Below are 18,019 nucleotides of genomic sequence, written 5' to 3'. Positions count from 1 at the left end.
TAGGATGTACGGGGCTCCTGCAGGCCGGCAGACAGGGCAGCCCCCACCCAGGGGACCCGCTCTCTCTCCACCCCCGTGCTCACACACGGGGCTAACGCCAAAGCGGCGATGATCTGCACACGAGGCCAAGGACCCAAACCCACACGATGCGTTGAAGATGAATATGGGACTTCACCGAAACGCGCAAAATAAATGATACAAGACGGGTAAATATGAAATTTAAAACGTTAAAAGCCGACAAATAGCATAAAAATTATTTTTAAAACATGCAAACCCTCGTTATCCACAGATTCTGCTCTGGTACAAGCCCTCAATCACACAGCTGCAAGGAGCCCATTTTTCCCTGGCCTCTCAAAAAGTCAAAACCGCGCTGCCCAAATCATGGATGCTCACTCAAAGACGACGAAACTGACGCCGACGTCACAGCCAGGTACCGGCTGCAACGCGCTTGTGGTCGATCACACGCAATTTTAGACCTCTTGACGTGAGCTCTAACCGATTTGTCAGACTTTTTGAGTCACCGTGACGTGAACAAGGGACCAGGAGCCGCAAATACATTTACCGTGCCATGATAGCGAGTGATGCGTACATCATTCGCGGCTAAATGGGGAGACGTGGAAACCAGGTTTTTCAGTAACAAGGCTGCAGTCGAAGCCACCACTTCGTGCCACCTCTCCCCATTCCTGTCAATCGCCCGGCCCCGGCAACTCCCCTCACAAGTGGCACTCGCCGCCCTCCCCCATACTTCCTGGTTAAGTGCATCGGGGAGGGCCAGGACGTTACGGCTGGGGTCACGCACAGGTGAGAAGAGGCAATTGCCCCACACCGCCTCTTTCTTAAGTGCTTCCTCGCGTACGGTGTATTGGACAAAATAAACTAATTTAAAGACGAATGCTTCTCTTGCCGAGGACATCGCCGCAAAATTGTCACCTCTCCCAATTAACATTGAACCCCCCCCCCCTCTCCCACCAAATAAAAAAAAATAACATCAAATACAAACTAATGGCAGCCAAAAACGTGCCTTTCCCATTGACTTCAATTTAAACCCTATGTTTGGGCACGACACCATAGTCCCGTAACCCACGCCGATGGCGTTTTGCCTCGGTGATGTCGCCCTCGAGGGCTGAAGGATGATGCGGCGACAACACCATCGCACCTGAAGCCGAACGCCTACCATAACGTGCGCGTGCAGCAAAGGCGAGGGTGAAATTACGCCCCGGGCAAATGCGCGGGGCAGTGCTCGTGTTTAACATTGTGAGATGCGCAGCCTAAACGCGGACCTATTAAAGCTGTTTAAATGTTTGAGTTGCACTATGGGAACCTCATTTGCCAGTAAAAATATGATTTGTTTTTTACCCTTCTATCTGGCAACAAAATTGACACCTTTTTACAACGAGTCATGTTTGTATAGACCACAATACCTGCAGTCATAATACAAACAAAAGACATAACTGATAATGTGCACTGTCCTTGGAGTTGATTGGTCCACACCCGAGACAGCTTTCCTTAGAGCCTAGTCTCACATGGGTTGGACCAGATGACGCCAAAAGGCGTTTTACTTTCTTCTTTGTCTGTGGCAGCGCGGCAGTGACGGGAGCGGGCACGCGGTTGAGGAGGGGGTCGGGGGGTGGTTGTGCGCAGAAAGTTCAATAGCAGCAATAACGGAGACCTGGCCAAGCTCCTCGCTGTCATCCTGGTAACCGTGGCCTGGACGGGGCACGGATTAGACGAGGCCAGATACAAGAACAGGGTCGTGGGGGTCACCGGGTCAAACGCTTTTGGTTAAAGTGTGCGCGGTGAAACGAGGCCACGGCGTACGTTACGTGAAACTTTTCACACCGTACGTAGCAACCAACGACAAGGCACGGCGAGGAACACCCCCCCCCTAGTTAATTCAAACTCAAATAAATGCAGGATCTAATAACAAAAAAAAGAGCGCCTTCGGCTTTGCGGGGCGTACATATAGAACTCTCGTGTATATAAACTGTATCTCAGTATATTTTATAATCCGAAGGGTACATTCATTCCGCTGAGCCACGCTGCACAACGCGCGGATAGACTGTCCGCTCTGTACATGCTCCCCCCCCCCCCCCCCCCCGTGCGCGACTCTGTGTGCGAGGCTACGGCCTTACGACGCCGTACACGCATGCCTCGGTCGGCAGGTGTGTAACGATGCAGCTGTGGTCAAATTCCGATTATCAAGCTCGCGATGTACGCAGCATCACGCGACGTGCGAGAACAGATTCGTATAAGAGTTGTGCGCAGAAAGCACGGAAAGTACAATAGCAGCAACATGCATTAAGTTTTGTGTTATTAATTACGATTATGATGTCTGTTTACCCAGGAAAGCCTCTGACATTTATTTTTTGGCAGTATTGCCAGTGGCTTCACCGTTTCCCATTGAAGTGATGTGCCGTGCGATTTTTCAAATATGGCCCGCAGTGGCCAACTCTTCTTCAAATGACGCGAGGAATCTTTTAACGTCCACTGCAAAGCAGATGGCGGTGCGTATTTTTTACGATTAATACACACACACGCCAGCATTAATCACAACGGCCTGCAGGATTCGAACCGCGAATCTCTGCAAATGACAAACTCGCTGCAGGCGGGCCTATCGAAGTGAAAGAGACAGATCTCTGATCGCGCCAATAAATTGAATAGCAGGCGAGGAAGAGGGGGGGGGGGGGGCGCTGAGGGTGGATCATCACATGTCTAGCGGTAGCACGCATCGCATAGGGGGCACGCAACGGGCTGTGAGGGGGTAGCGCTCCCCCAGCCGCAGACCAACAGACACCGTCCGGCAACGTGAGACTCCCGTCCGCGCACCTCTTATCATTGGTAATCAAACACTAGCGCCTCAGCATTAAAGCTCGTTTGGACTTTACCCGCCGGTTCCTCTGATCTCATTTCCGCTCAGGATTAAATTAAAACCGGCGCGGCTCGCCACGAACGAGCCGGGCCCTCTCGCCCAGCAGGGCCCGGGGCTACAACGAGGGCCGGTTCCGCTCTCACCCCCTTCCCCCCACTAGCCGGGTGTGGTGCCCGCCCATTCTACCAGGTACTGCACGCGCCCGTCAGGGCCCACCCTTCGGCCGAGCACACGGAACGCCTCCCCGCACGCCGCGCGGCCCTCGGCCCCGCCCCCCGCCAGGCACGCGGGCCCGGGGGAGGGGGCCAGGCGGGACAGGCAGGCCTGCAACCCGCCCAGGCCCGGGCCCACCGCGTCCCCGTCCCCCGCCAGCCCGCCGCCCGGGACCCCGGGGCCCTCGTCACCACGGTAACCGCCTCCCGGGACGCGCGGGGAGCGGCGCAGGGGTGCGGTCCCCCCGAGCCCCCGCTTGAGGCGGGACGGAGCCCGGTTGACGGAGTCGAGGCCGAAGGCGGTCCTGGTGGAGAAGAGGGGGGGGGGGGGGAGAACGGCAAACACGCGCGCGTCAGAGGTCGCAACCGGGTACCCGATACCCGTACCCTACCCGATACCCGGCTACCCGTACCCAACCGGGTACGGGTACCCGTTTGCGACCCTGGTGCGGCCGGGTATGGGTAAGGAATCAAAACCCGTTTGCGACCTCTGGCGTGCGTCGAGTGTGGGCTGTGTACTGGTGTGCGGGGTGCCTCGTAGGCTTTGTGTGTGACTGAGTGCAGCGTGCCCCGTGCTGGGCACCTGGGGAAGGCTGCAAGGGCAGCTGGTCCGGTGAGCGAGGATGACCCTGCTCTGGCCGCGGGTCGGCGAGGATGGCCGGACAGGCGGCGCCTGCGTGGCAAGCGTCAGGAGTTGTAATGGGTGAAGAGTGTAACATCTGTCTTGAACTGAGCAAGGTCATTATTGTGAGAGCTTGAGAGAAAAAGAGACAATGATGATGGGGGGGGGGGGGGGAATTCCAAAGTGGAGCAGTGAGAGGGAAGAAGCAGAAATTGAAGTGTTGACCTGCAGCGTGGTGAGTCAACACAGTGTAGGGCTTGTCCTGGGAAGAGTCAACAGATTTTCCAGGACAGCTGTTTCAACACGGGAGCATTCCCATCAAAAAAGCAGGACGTGTGGCAACCCTTGCTTGGACCCCAGTGGCCCCCTCCCCGCGACGGTGTCTTGGCGGGGATGAGACAAGGTAGGGAGGGTGGGGGGGGCTCTCACCGTCGCGTGGGGCGAGGAGGGGACGGGTAGGAGATGTTGGCGAGGCTGAGGGGGCCGTCTCCCTCGGCGAACCCCAGGGCGGCTGGAAGGGAGATGGAGGGTGGAGTGGGTGGCACGCGCATGCGCAGGCCGTACAGGTGCTGCTTCTTCTTGATCTCGCGCCCGCACACGAACCTGCACGCACGTGGCGCCAAAGACAAAGGTCTCCCGTGTAAACCTTTAGTAGACTGTTGGGGCAAGTGCTGTTAGCGAGTAGCATATAGGAAGGCCGGCACGGCACATGAGGGTGGGTGGCCAGCACCGCGCCGGGCTGCCTTTGTCTCCCCGTTGCCAATGTTCACACACCGCACCAGGTACTAATTTGAGGCTGAGTCGACCTAGGGAAGGCCCAGGACTGGTTCAAATAATCATCAAAGGTGTTGGCTGTGAGCGGGAATCAAACCCCGGGTCGCTGAGTTCGTGGCGCAGCACGCAAACGACTACACTACCGCCCTCCACTGGCCGCACACGCTGCAACAGACGCAATTCAATGCGGGTATCGGGCAGCGGACACACTCCAGCGCACATTCACCCGCACACCTACCATACTACTCACGTAGCGCCCCGAGTACGATTGTAGTGCCCTCAGAAGAATTGTTTGAGGGCGCTTTATAAATCGAAATTATGATTTCAAATTTTTATCTATATACAGCATCATTCGTGCAAATCGCAGATCTAAACGCTGCTGTAGAATCTGTGATGCCGCCGCCTCCTGAGATTTTCGCACTGGGGCACGGATAGCCACAGACAACAATTGCCAAGCCCTCTAGTCCTATTCTTTGATGTTTTGGCCGATTTCAATCCATAAGTTAATTTATATATTCATTCACAAAAATCATTCACTACGATTAACTCACATACTTTCTCATTCACTCACTCACCAAATAAAATAGCCACCAAATGACCTACTTTCTCACTCTTTACTCATCCACAGACGCAACCCCTCTGCGTACAAAACCATTAACACACCCACCCACTTGCTTAAATGCTCACCTTTAAACACTCACTCACCAACTCATTCACTTATCTGCCCATTAGCTCCATCACTTATACGCTCACCCATCCACCCAACTCATTCATGGTCTCACTCGCCCATCGACACACTAACTTGTTTATACATTCATATACTGACTCGCTCACACACCGACTGTCCCACCAACTCGTTCACACGACCATGTTTGAGCGGCTGAATAGATGGTAAGAAGAGGCATCTCTCACTTGCTCTTGTTGCTGATGAGCGCGTGCATCACACACTGGTAGCGCTTCTGCCGAGTCGTGTCGGCCATCTGCTGCAAACACAGCCGGGCAAACCGGCAGAATTTGCGTTTAGCAGGAGAAACAGGACACCAAAAAAACTAAACTATTTAAATTTTACCAGGTAAGGCTCAATGAGCTAAAAAGCTATTTTTCAAAAGCGACCTGGCCACAAATTATACTTTAACGAAGTGGCTTATTACGTGCATTTATAGCAGCCAAATACTCTAAACGCACGTTGATATCAAACGTGGAGGGAAAAACCGGAGGACCCGGAGAAAAATCTGCGGGATCACGGAGAGAGAGACACCCAAACTTCAAATATACGAGCATAAGGGTCGGGATCGAACCCACGAGCTCCTGATTACCAGGCGACCTAGTTAACATCTCACCACCGCAGCAGCACCCAAAATAACCCAACCTGCTCTTTCCCTTCCTGGCTGTCCCCACAGATTTGATATGAAGGCTTTTGTGCCCAATATCATTCATGATACAGTAAAACCTTGGATTGCGAGTAGCTTGGTCTGCGAGTGTTTTGCAAGACGAGCAAATTTTTAACATAAATATTAATTTGATAAACGAGCGAGGTCTTGCAATACGAGTAGTACGTGTATAGCTGCTACATTGGCATTGCTGCTACATTGGCATTGTTGCTGCATTGGCACTCATGCACTGCCCATGCTCCTGGTGCTGTTGATACACTTGGGCTACACGCCCATCTCCAAACCTTTATAAACAGTTTGACTTTAGAGGCTGACTCCTTTGCCTGATGACGACCACTTGTGTTGCAATGGAAACGTCGTGATTTGTTTTATTTTATTTCTAACTACGTGACTTTCCGGAAAAAAACAAAGAGTATACATTCAATGTACATAAGGTGCATTGTGAATTGCACCTGTCAATCCAACAATGAACTCTAATTATTAAACCTTCACCTGCATTATGGCTGTTCCTGGTTATATCACAGCACCTACTTAAGGACCTGGATCAGGAAACTCTTTCACGTGAGGAGAGCTCAGCTTTTTGTGAACACACTGATAATGCTGGATGTAATCTCCAGCGAAGTGTTGTTTTGTACACAATTGCCAAAAATTCTGCTTGCAATTTTCTACATTCCAGCAGTTTGCTGAAAAAACAAGTATAACCCATAAAAACAAAGTTTCTCACTATAAATCCTTTATATGCGTGGCGGCTAGAGTCCTCTCGTCCTCTGGCTTGAGATGGCTGCCACCTATGGGTCAGATGATTGTCTGCCAGTATTAAACAATTTGTAATGAAATATTTAATTTGTTTTCCCTAAACAGTGTAAAATTTTGGAAAAAATTTTCACGAACATTAATTGTCTCGCACAACGAGTCTGTGTGCAAAATGTCAGCTCGATTGGATCACGGGAAGTGGGTTAAAAAACGACCGAAAGGTTTGCACGGTCATAAGCAAGCAAGCGAACTTAATATAAAGGATTTAAAAATGTCACATCTGTCCATGACGTGACAACTCAATTTAATTGGTTGTTACTGGTTGATTTAGCGTTGTAGTTAAAACATCGACATTATACCTACACGACTACCTAACCATAACATAAGCAATCAAAAACTTAATAGAACGTGACAATGGACAAATTAGATTCTTGAATCGTGACAACCCCAATCGTGACAAACAAACGAATTGCCATAAGTGTGAAAACTCCGCGAGACTAGTCCTGTATCTCTCAGTCAGGCAATAGATGCATGTCTGCATTGCGTTTTGTCCTTCAGCACGAGAAAGGTTCCACCTGCACGCAGAAGGGTCGACGTTTTCATTGATTCTTGTAAAATAGTCTTACCAGGCTTTAATTCTAGATTTGAAGCTTTCCTGACTACAATGATTCATATTCTTAGGTTTTTTCGGTAAAGTCACGTAGGTAAAAACATTAAAAGTTAAATAAATAAAAATCACCACCTGAAGACGGAAGCTTGTGTTGCCTCCGAAACGTCGTGATTTTTATTTTTTATTTTATTATACTTTTTATTGTTTTTACCTATGTGACTTTACCGAAAAAACCTAAGAATATCTTACCAGGCTGTTGGGGCAAAGCCTGTTGGTGGATGCCTATGAAGGCTGGCACGGCGCACGAGGGGTTGGTCTGGCCAGCGCCACGCCCTGCCACCTTTGTCTCGTCAGCGCCGATGATTATAAGTTGTACGAGTCGACGAAGGAGAGGCCCAAGGTCAGTTCCGATAATCAACACAAATGTTAGCCATGGTCGCGATTCAAACTTAGGTCACCGGCGTTTGCAGCGTAGTGCGCTCACCGCCACGATACTGCTCGATACCCATCGCACGCATGCACACATACCTCGCCGAGCTGCAGGCTGTCCCAGTTGTCATGCACGAACGGCATCACCTCTTTCTCAAAGTCAAAGTACTTCTTCTTGTGCACCACTGTAAGGTTGTACATGCACAGCTGCGTGATGTCCACCCTGCAAGCCAGCACACGCGGCCACGTCAGAGCAAGGGACACGGAGATCGGGGCTCAACAAACACCCCGACCCCAACACCACTACACCGCTCCATCCAACACCCCACCCTCTCTTCTCTCGACTCACTTCACTCTGGAACTCACTCACCAACCCCCAGAACCCAACCCTGCTCGTTCAACTCTCACTCCCTGAGTTCACCTCCTCCCATACCCCGCTCATGTTTGGACCTTCATTTCTCAACCTCACTCACTGACTACATCTCTCTCTCTGACTCTCACTCCCTCTATAGCTTTGCTCTTCAACCCTCACTCTGACTTAATTTGGAGCTTTCGTGACTGCAGGAATTATTCTTTGGTTCTTTCGGTAAAGTCACGTATCAAGATAAAATAATAAGTAAAATACTAGCATACGACGTTTCGATTGCAACACAAGCAATCATCATCAGGTAAAAGTTAAATAGAAACACAAATCTAGTATACTTAGAAATATAATGTAATACAACAGAGTCGGATAACATAACAGTCAACCCCCCTACCTGGTTGATTACGTTCTTCCTAAGAATGCTAAATTTGAGAGAGAGATCAATTTAGCATTCTCAGGAAGAACGTAATCAACCAGGTAGGGTGTTGACTGTTATGTTATCCGACTCTCTGTTGTATTACATTATATTTCTGAGTATACTAGATTTGCGTTTCTATTTAATTTATACCTGATGATGATTGCTTGTGTTGCAATCGAAACGTCGTATGCTAGTATTTAATTTAATTTATTATTTTATCTTGATACGTCACTTTACCGAAAGAACCAAAGAATAATCCTCACTCTGACCTCACTCCCTTACCTTGTTCACCGACTCTTCACTCCCTGAGTTCACCGTCCCATACCCCGCTCATGTTTGGACCTTCATTTCTCAACATCACTCACTGACTATATCTCTCTGACTCTCACTCCCTCCATAACTTTACTCTTCAACCCTCACTCTGACCTCACTCCCTAACCTTGTTCACCGACTCTCACTCCCTCCCTGACCTTACTCATCGAGCCTGCCTCTGGGCCAGCCTCGCCCCGTAGCAGGCTCGGAGCTCTCACCAGCGCAGGGGGAGCCGCTTGATGTACTCTGGTCCTGCGTTGCACACGGAGCACACGAACAGGTAGAACCTGCGGGGGAGACGTGGAGTTCATTATCAAGAAGACCAAGGTGAACGTGAGAGTAGCACGACTGAGCAAGGTAAGTGAGCAGGTACTATAAGATGAAGGTGACGTGAGGTGACGTGAGGTGAACTAGGCGAGTGCACTGCGGTGAAGCTAGGTGTGGTGACCAAGATTGAGCGCAGTGTGGCGAGTGAGTTCGGTGACTTAGGTGTCAAAGTGAGGTATAGTGACTGAGCTTGGTGAGCGGGGTGAGTGAGTAGGTGAGTGCACCGCGGTGAAGCTAGGTGTGGCGACGAAGATTGAGCGCAGTGTGGCGAGTGAGTTCGGTGACTTAGGTGTCAAAGTGAGGTATAGTGACCGAGCTTGGTGAGCGGGGTGAGTGAGTAGGTGAGTGCACTGCAGTGAAGCTAGGTGTGGTGACCAAGATTGAGCGCAGTGTGGCGAGTGAGTTCGGTGACTTAGGTGTCAAAGTGAGGTATAGTGACTGAGCTTGGTGAGCGGGGTGAGTGAGTAGGTGAGTGAGGTAGGCGAGTGAGCGAGGTGAGAAAGGTGAGGTGAGCACCGGTCTCCGAAGTGCATGGGTCGCTCCAGGCACTGCGTGCACGCTTCGTGGAACCACTGCCGACAACTGCAGCACTGCAGCATCTTCAGGTACCACCTGGGACAGACACCACCACCACTGTTACCAGCACGCTCACCACAGCCCCGTGCTTGATAGTAGAGGTCTCGCTCTGAATCAGCCGAGTGGCATCTTCTCATCAGCTTCACAACACTGTGGAAGTTGCCAGGCCTGTTGATCCATATAAAGCTTTGGGTTTTCTCGGTCAGTTATGTCCTTTTTCCATAATTGCGAAACGTGGACCCCTCTAAAGGAACATATGCGCCGGTTTTAAACATTCGGACTGGCTTGCCTATGATCCATCTTGGCTTTAACAAGACTGGATTGTGTGATCTGGAGAACGTATGAACTTTTCCTGTAGGCAAGGCTGCGTTGGTTGGGTTACGCAGGCTGCATGCCCAGCCACGGCATGCCCAAGTAGCTTATCTGTGTTGGCTGGATAAAGGGGCCTAAATGGGCGCAGCACGGGCTACACAAGAGATTGGGTGATGTGGTACAGGAGAATGTGAAGATGAGCGGACTTGCCAATAACTGGTACAAGAGGTGTAAAGATCGGCCTGTGGAAGAGGTTCTTGAAGGGCACAACTGGGCAGTTGAAGCAAGTCATCTTCCGATAACAACCGAGGGCAGAGGAGTCATGCTAACAACTACAAGCGGCGCACCAGGCGCCTAAAACGCAAGTTTTCACAGTGGAGGCACAGGTGGTGCATCTGTCAGTCATCTCAAACAGTTAACCCATGGCATTATGGGTCTGTTCTGTCACCGAGCCTTCGACACTTCACGTGGCTTTCAAGTGCACATCGCCTGGCACAAGCGCTGTGGTGACATCATCACTTCTTAGTAGCGAATGGCAGTTGTTTTTGTTGGAGTTTGTATATTTTCTCCCAGTTCTGCATGGGATTCCTCTGAGTTTTTTTCGGTTCCTCCCATAGCTAAACACACACACAGACTAACTGACATTGGTCAAAGATCACAATGCTGAATAATCACCTGAAATGTATTCAATTGGGCTTACACATAGCAACATCACCCTGACTGAGAAACAGTGGCAGGACCCTCCTGCACGACATTTTCCTGGGTAAATAAGCATCATAAGAACAATATTAACAGGTGGCTTATTGCTGTCACTGAGTGGTGAATGGAGGCCACTGTTGTTGTATCTACGTGTCATTCTGTGCATCTGTGTTTGTCTTTATATGTGTGTACGCGTGTCTCTCCCCGCGTGTGTCCACCATGCCGCCTACTCACTCTCCAGGCCCCCCGCAGTAGCAGTAAACCTGCTGCATGTTGGTGCGGTGCTGAGCATCCCACTCCAACTCCTCTAGGCTGTACGGCCGTGTCAGCTTCACCGTCTGCAGCGCACGTGCCTGGGGGCCTTTCTTCAGCGCCCCGCCACGCTGGGGACCGCACACATAGAATGTAATCTTAACTTTGGAGCTTTCGTGACTGCAGGAATTATTCTTTGGTTCTTTCGGTAAAGTCACGTATAAAGAAAAAATAATAGCATACGACGTTTCGATTGCAACACAAGCAATCATCATCAGGTATAATGAAATAGCGGCATAAAATCTAACCAGAAAAAATTATAGACAGACATATAAGCAGACAGATATCACCTAGATACACAGAGCGGGCAACACAGGTACAGAGAGGGGTGATCGTCTCTGTGGGGTGGCCTTAAATAGAGACGATCACCCCTCTCTGTACCTGTGTTGCCCGCTCTGTGTATCTAGGTGATATCTGTCTGCTTATATGTCTGTCTATAATTTTTTCTGGTTAGATTTTATGCCGCTATTTCATTATACCTGATGATGATTGCTTGTGTTGCAATCGAAACGTCGTATGCTATTATTTTTATTTTTTATTTATACGTGACTTTACCGAAAGAACCAAAGAACATATAATGTAAGTTGTATTTTTTATTTTGCAAGTAGCAGCGGTGTCGTTCATGCAAATCGCATCTCAAAACGCCGTAGGATTTGTAGTGGGGCAACAGATAAAGCATGAACTGGAGCCAACAAATTCCCAAGCTTTGTGGTCCCATGTTTGGGATGTTTAGCCAACTCCATTAATGTGGCGAGGAATCCGGAGCACCTTGGTAGTGGTGACAAAGATGCACTGGCGGCACTGCCAGGAGGCCTCGCACGCGATGAGCTCTGAGTCGATGTTGGGGATGTGGCACCGCTGGTGGTATCCTGGGGGGGGCACGGAGCGTCGTTCAGGGAACGCACGCGAATCCACGGGGAGACCCCCCTCATCACCGGTTGTCTCATTATTACGATTAACTAAACAGTTGTCCGCAGGCACGCTGCTCCGGCATTGTGAGTTTCACCCAATAACACTGAGCCATAGCAATCCTAAAAGGTGCCTTAGTCAGACTCTGAACCACAGCAATTAAGAATGAAAACCGTCAAGAGAGATTTAGTATGGCTCTCCGTTGTATTTCACATAATTTGTAGTTGTCATGTCACAGCACTACTAATTATGAAATCTAAATGGGCTTGTAAATAATTGTCAATTCAAATCAGTTCTTGCCCCCGAAGGAATCATGTCTGGAATTTTGCATGTAGGAATCAATGTTTATCTAATTATGTTCATGTTTTATGAATGCAAGACAGAACAGGGCGGAACATACGAGATGGCTGATCCAAGCAAAAAAATCTAATTTTAACATGCAATCTACGAGAGGGATATCTAGAGGGAGCTCTAGAGGGAGCTATGGAGCTCCATCTCGTGCAGCGCTTCGCAAACCGGCAAAGTTCCAGGTGTGCTGCCGGTATTTTTGGAATTACAGTAAAGAATTTCACCGTTCGCGAGCTGGGACTGACGATCTAGTGGAGGCCTTTCTGCTTTCAGTGGCATGACCACGCGCTTGTAGGGCTGTATGCGAGTCTCCTACTAAGCCAATGCCGCGGCACGCGCTGCATCGGCTGTGCGGGGTGTGGGACGCAGGGGCACTGGTTGCGGGGCAGCGCGCATGAACGAGGCTCCCTTACCCTGCCCACACTTGTCGCAGATGACGATCTCGTTGGGAGAGTCCGACGACCCCTCCTGGCATATGGTGCAGACCATCTCTCCGCTAGGGGGGCTCCCCACTGCACGGAGCGCACATACACGCACACACGCACGCGTTGATTTGGATGGCGCCAAGCCACATGTCAACAAGGATGGTCAGGCCACACAGACGGCCAATTTTATGTCAATCCACTGCTGGATGAGGGGGTTCTCCACACAGTGCGGTACATGAGGGTTATCCGACGAAACTTTGCCACACTAGTCACTGTGGGTCGGTGGAGGTGGGGAGTACAGACGTGGGAAAATATAAAAATACATTGGATTTTTCTGCACTGCCCTCTGCTGCCCACAACTTAGCTCCACAACAGCTTTTAACTGTTTTATATCTAAATTGTATTGCAGCACGAGGTCAGCCCAATCTTGAAACGCCTGTTGCACAGCCTCAAATTAAATCACCCACGCACACACACTAGGAAGCTGTTGTAGTTGTAAGGGTGAGCATGGACTTGGAATCCAGAGATCGACGGATCGATTCCACCTCCAGGTGCGGCAGTTGAAACAATGGGGGCAGATTTATAAATCCCCCTCCTGCCACCTGTCTACCCAACAGCAGTATAAATGGGTTCACCATCAGGTCGCATAGTGTTAATACTGTGCTAATCGCACCCCCGATTACCACGGTTGGCTACGTACAGTGCAAAAGAAGTTCAACATACATCGTACACCCACCTCTCCCAAGATGTCTGGTCAGGGTGGAAGAGTAGACCAAATAACCTCTAAAAGTCGCTTTCGTGGAGGCCCTTCCATCAGCAGTGACTCGAGCAGAAAGCAATTGCAGGGCTGCATCTTTACCTTTTTAACCGAGTTAAATATTCCACGTGGTGACTTTGGGCTGCCGTCGTGCGGTTCGTATGATCGTGCGTGCCAAATGGACCGTTCACTCCTGACATTCCACCGGAATCCGGTAGCGGCTCCTGACTTATGGTACCGGTTCCTCGACTGCGAGGACAGTGACGGGTTAAACGGTATCTGTTTGACAACCCACACACAGACCTACACACCCCAAACTCACACCTCCATGACTTACGTGCTTGGATGTCCTTCCACAGGACCCAGAACTCGGAGCGATCCTCAAACGTAATGTAGCAGCTCCCCTTCTTCCTGTCCACCTGCCCAGGGTGGCAGCACAAGACGCGAGGTCAGATTGTGCGGGCTGTGGAGATGACGACCGCAGACACAGTAAGGGTGAGGTGATCACACACATCATGGGTGAGGTGACTACACACACACAACTCTCCGCTGTCATCCTGTAAGTGGCTCACAGAGAGCTGTACACGCTAGCGGTGCCACCTTCTTGATGGTGCCCAGGTAGAAGAGTCCGTCGGACCAGCGCGCCAAAACCTCGTGGCCCAGCGCATGCCGGCACACGGGGGCCCGAGTGGGCCCTCCCTTTCTGTCTGCGTCGGGCTCTGGCCTCTCGGGTGCCGCCCTCGCTCCTGCCACTCGCTCCTCTCCCCCCACGCTCGCCAGAGTGGCCACACCGGCGCTCTCCCGCCACTCCACGCCATCCGTCACTGTCTCATCTCCAGCATCGGCGCGGGGCCGCGAGTATCGCTCGGCGCCGCTCCTTGCATGCCGCTTGAGGGGACTCAGGTAGTCCTCTTCCTCCTCCTCCTCTTCCTCCTCCTCCTCATCCTCCTCTTCGCTGTCCGACTCCGAGACCGCACGGGCAAAACGGGGCCGGCCTGGGTCGCGCTCGGGGGAGCCGGGGACCCGCCCCATGGGTAGCGAGCGCGCCGTCACAGGGAGGGGGCTCGCGTAGGGGCCCACCGGTGTCGCCCGCTCGTGCAAGCGCTGCCCAAAGCTGGGCAGGCCGAGGTCGGTGCTGCGATCGAGCCATGCGGAGCCCACGGTGCCGCCGCCGTCGCCCAGGAGGTCGTCACGCGACCACGCATCCCCGTGGTCGCCAGCGACGAGGGCGCCGTTATGGGGGCGCGGCGTGGAGGTGGCGCGCACGCCGGGGAAGCTCGCCATGTCACACGAGACGCCCGTCACCTCTCATCCTCCGCAGCTGCCTTCGCCAAGCACAAGAACCCACCACACATGGGATAACATGCAGAGGTTCACACAGGGTTCTTCAACACACCGTTGTACTGCCATCTTCTGGTGACACTGCCAATCAGTGGAGTTTGGAGTTTCAGAAGGAACTGTACTGTATCGTGATTCACTCCTGCATGGGATTACAACCTTACACTACAGAAATATAATTCCACTGTATTGTATTCAAGTACAGAAAATTCATAAAAACATATGTAAATGAACAAAAACATTGCAGTACTGCGCTAGCAGTGGCTCTTAGGCACAATTCAATTATGAGCACCACATTAATCAATTATAGATCATTCACACTGCCTTATAACATAAACATTTACACAAAGCTGACGGTTCAGGCAATGGCAATTCTTTACAGTACCTAAAGAGTCGGCAAAAAGAACGATCGACTTTTATAGCCGAAGCCTGCACTTTACACTGCCGAGCGCCGAACAAACTGGGAAAGAAAGGTTAAGGTTTACAAACCGAGATATCGAATTTTACCATCAAGAGCCATCCACCACCTCAACCATCGCCGCCGCAAATGTGCGTGTCTTGCATTCGCATCGCCTAGCGAGTGTTCTCGAAAATAAAACAACTCCACACTCTTGACTGGGAGGGCAATCGCCAGCAGCCCGCACACAACGCGAGCGAGACACACACACACAACGAAAGCCGTTGGCATTTCCCGGTATACGAGCGCCGCGGTTAACCACCACACGGCCGGCTTCGTCAAGTGGTGCGGGACGGCCGGAAACCGGCTCAAGTCCCGGGCCTGCCGCTCCAAGTGCAGTCCAGCCAATAAATCAGCCTGCCTCTTCACCCAGCCAGAGCTCACACCAACCCAAAACCGTGCGCCTTGGAAATGTGGCGCCCGGCCCCACCAATAATAACCTTCTTCTTGGTTCTTTCGGTAAAGTCACGTAGAAGGGAAGTAATAAAATAATGAAAATAAAACATAATAAAATATGTTATTATGTTTTATTTTATTATTTTATTCATCTTCTTGGTTCTTTCGGTAAAGTCACGTAGAAGGGAAGTAATAAAATAATAAAAATAAAACATAATAAAATATTTTATTATGTTTTATTTTATTTTTATTATTATATTTTATTATGTTTTATTTTATTTTTATTATTTTATTACTTCCCTTCTACGTGACTTTACCGAAAGAACCAAGAAGATGAATCCCTGCAGTCACGAAAGCTTTAAATCGAAAAATAATAACCTTGCTCCTGACTCCATCACCTTGCTGATGGTGCCCGTGCACACACAGTGATATCTAGCTCGATGCTCTCAACTCGAGATGCAACCGGCTGCTTCACTCAAATATTTTCATAGTCCTCCAACAGTACAGCCCATGCTCCTATCACTTAAATTCTAGATTTGAAGCTTTCGTGACTGCAAGGATTCATACTCTTAGTTCTTTCGGTAAAGTCACGTAGGTAAAAAATGAAATTAATAAAAAATAAAATCACGACGTTTCGGAGGCAACACAAGTCTCCGTCATCAGGTGGGACCGTCACAGCCAGATTTTCTGCATCAAGTGATTTTATTATTATTATTATTAATTTTAATTTCATTGTTTACCTACGTGACTTTACCGAAAGAACTAAGAGTATGTATCCTATCACTTTCCCATTATCTCTATCCCTAATCCATGCCCCTATCATAATCCAATGCCTCTATCCCTACCCCTTGCCCCTATCCCTAACCCATGTTATCACTAAGCCATAAATAACACCTATCCCTAACCCTCTGCCATGCCCCTATCATTGTGACTCAACCCCCACGCCCCTATACCCATAGATGTCCGCCCCATTTGTTCATGGCCAAAACCACAGGTCACCACGGCCGCCTTGTAAACAGGTGGACACGAACGCAGCCGTGTTAATTACTGCTATTGCTGTTGTTTTTATTGCCAGGGCGTCTTCGTATTATCGCCGCTGTTTGACGGAGTTACAAGCCTTGCGGGTGGCACCGTTAGGAGTGGGATCTGCTGTGGTTGGCGCAACATTCCTCACGACTCGGCTAGGATTTACCTCGCTGTTAGCGCACCATTCACATTTTTTCACCTCACGATGAACCTCGGGGTTTTTTTTATCTTCTCATGATTTCGCCTTAAATTTCACTGTCGAAGAGTTTTACCTCAGATTTCACAGTCAAGAATTTTTCATCAATATTTACCGCAGATTTCACTATCGAAGAGTTTTACGTCAGATTTCACAGTCAAGAATTTTACATCAATATTTACTGCAGGATTTCACTGTCGAAGCGTTTTACCTCAGATTTCAGTCAAGAATTTCACATCAATATTTACCGCATATTTCACTGTCAAGAGTTTGACCTCAATATTTACCTCAAGATTTCACTGTCAAGAGTTTTACCTAAATATTTACCTCAAGATTTCACTGTCAAGAGTTTTACCTAAATATTTACCGCATATTTCATTGTCCAAGAGTTTTACCTCAGATTTCAGTCAAGAATTTCACATCAATATTCACCTCAAGATTTCACTGTCAAGAGTTTGACCTCAATATTTACCTCAAGATTTCACTGTCAAGAGTTTTACCTAGATATTTACCGCATATTTCACTGTCGAAGAGTTTTACCTCAGATTTCACAGTCAAGAATTTTGCATCAATATTTACCGCATATTTCACTGTCAAGAGTTTGACCTCAATATTTACCTCAAGATTTCAATGTCAAGAGTTTGACCTCAATATTTACCTCAAGATTTCACTGTCAAGAGTTTGACCTTAATATTTACCTCAAGATTTCACTGTCAAGAGTTTGACCTCAATATTTACCTCCAGATTTCACAGTCAAGAATTTTGCATCAATATTTACCGCATATTTCACTGTCAAGAGTTTGACCTCAATATTTACCTCAAGATTTCAATGTCAAGAGTTTGACCTCAATATTTACCTCAAGATTTCACTGTCAAGAGTTTGACCTTAATATTTACCTCAAGATTTCACTGTCAAGAGTTTGACCTCAATATTTACCTCAAGATGTCACTGTCAAGAGTTTGACCTCACTATTTCACTGTCAACAGCTTTACCGCAGATGTCACTGTCAAAGAGCTTTACCAATTTTTTACCTCAATGTTTACCTCAGGTTTGCCTCGGTATTTACTTAATGTTTGACATCAGATATCACCTCAAGATCACTGCCAGTACTATTAGTGTTTACTTTTACCATGATGTTAACATGGGCAAAGTTTTACCCGAGGATTTACCTCAGGATTTTGTTTAC

At 49.3% G+C, this 18,019-nt stretch overlaps 3 protein-coding genes across 5 annotated transcripts in view; 2 read left to right on the top strand and 1 right to left on the bottom strand.

Annotated features, from left to right (window-relative positions):
* Positions 1-18,019, top strand: part of LOC133360169 (basic proline-rich protein-like) — a gene marked incomplete at its 3' end in the record, with an annotated part of 142,048 nt that overhangs the window by 77,819 nt on the left and 46,210 nt on the right. The gene's annotated exons all lie outside the window — the stretch shown is intronic.
* LOC133360153 (metal-response element-binding transcription factor 2-like) lies at positions 979-14,842 on the bottom strand. Of its 3 annotated transcripts, none has more exons than XM_061578750.1 (12): positions 14,020-14,839; positions 13,757-13,838; positions 12,651-12,749; positions 11,749-11,849; positions 10,903-11,051; positions 9,598-9,693; positions 8,973-9,041; positions 7,760-7,883; positions 5,390-5,460; positions 4,133-4,306; positions 3,665-3,754; positions 979-3,386 (listed from the first exon to the last, which is right to left on the bottom strand). In XM_061578750.1, the coding sequence occupies exons 1-12, from the start codon at positions 14,701-14,703 to the stop codon at positions 3,026-3,028; spliced, it is 2,100 nt and encodes a 699-aa protein (XP_061434734.1). In that variant the 5' UTR covers positions 14,704-14,839; the 3' UTR covers positions 979-3,025. The 3 variants fall into 3 exon arrangements, with proteins under 3 accessions (XP_061434734.1, XP_061434735.1, XP_061434736.1); XM_061578751.1 differs by having other exon boundaries at positions 5,390-5,457; positions 14,020-14,814; XM_061578752.1 differs by lacking the exon at positions 3,665-3,754 and having other exon boundaries at positions 14,020-14,842.
* Positions 16,842-18,019, top strand: part of LOC133360113 (keratin, type I cytoskeletal 18-like) — a 16,164-nt gene continuing 14,986 nt past the window's right edge. The window contains exon 1 of the mRNA XM_061578699.1: positions 16,842-16,853. Within this exon, the coding sequence (XP_061434683.1) occupies positions 16,842-16,853 (12 nt within the window). The remainder of the gene's footprint in view (positions 16,854-18,019) is intronic.

This window comes from Lethenteron reissneri, chromosome 67 (assembly GCF_015708825.2).
Source record: "Lethenteron reissneri isolate LAM-NWPU_2019-01 chromosome 67, ASM1570882v1, whole genome shotgun sequence".
Lineage (NCBI taxonomy): Eukaryota > Metazoa > Chordata > Hyperoartia > Petromyzontiformes > Petromyzontidae > Lethenteron > Lethenteron reissneri.
Note: the sequence above shows the minus strand (reverse complement) of the source record. Positions and strands in the feature narration are given on the sequence as shown.

Bases quoted from the DNA above. Each gene is read 5' to 3' on its own strand.
- LOC133360153 (XM_061578750.1), bottom strand. From the start codon at position 14,703: ATGGCGAGCTTCCCCGGCGTGCGCGCCACCTCCACGCCGCGCCCCCAT. The intron at 12,750-13,756 runs GTAAGTCATGGA...CGCTCCGTGCAG, and splicing joins GTGGAAGGACATCCAAGCAC to TGGGGAGCCCCCCTAGCGGA. The intron at 3,387-3,664 runs GTGCCCAGCACG...CTTCTCCACCAG, and splicing joins GCCCTTGCAGCCTTCCCCAG to GACCGCCTTCGGCCTCGACT.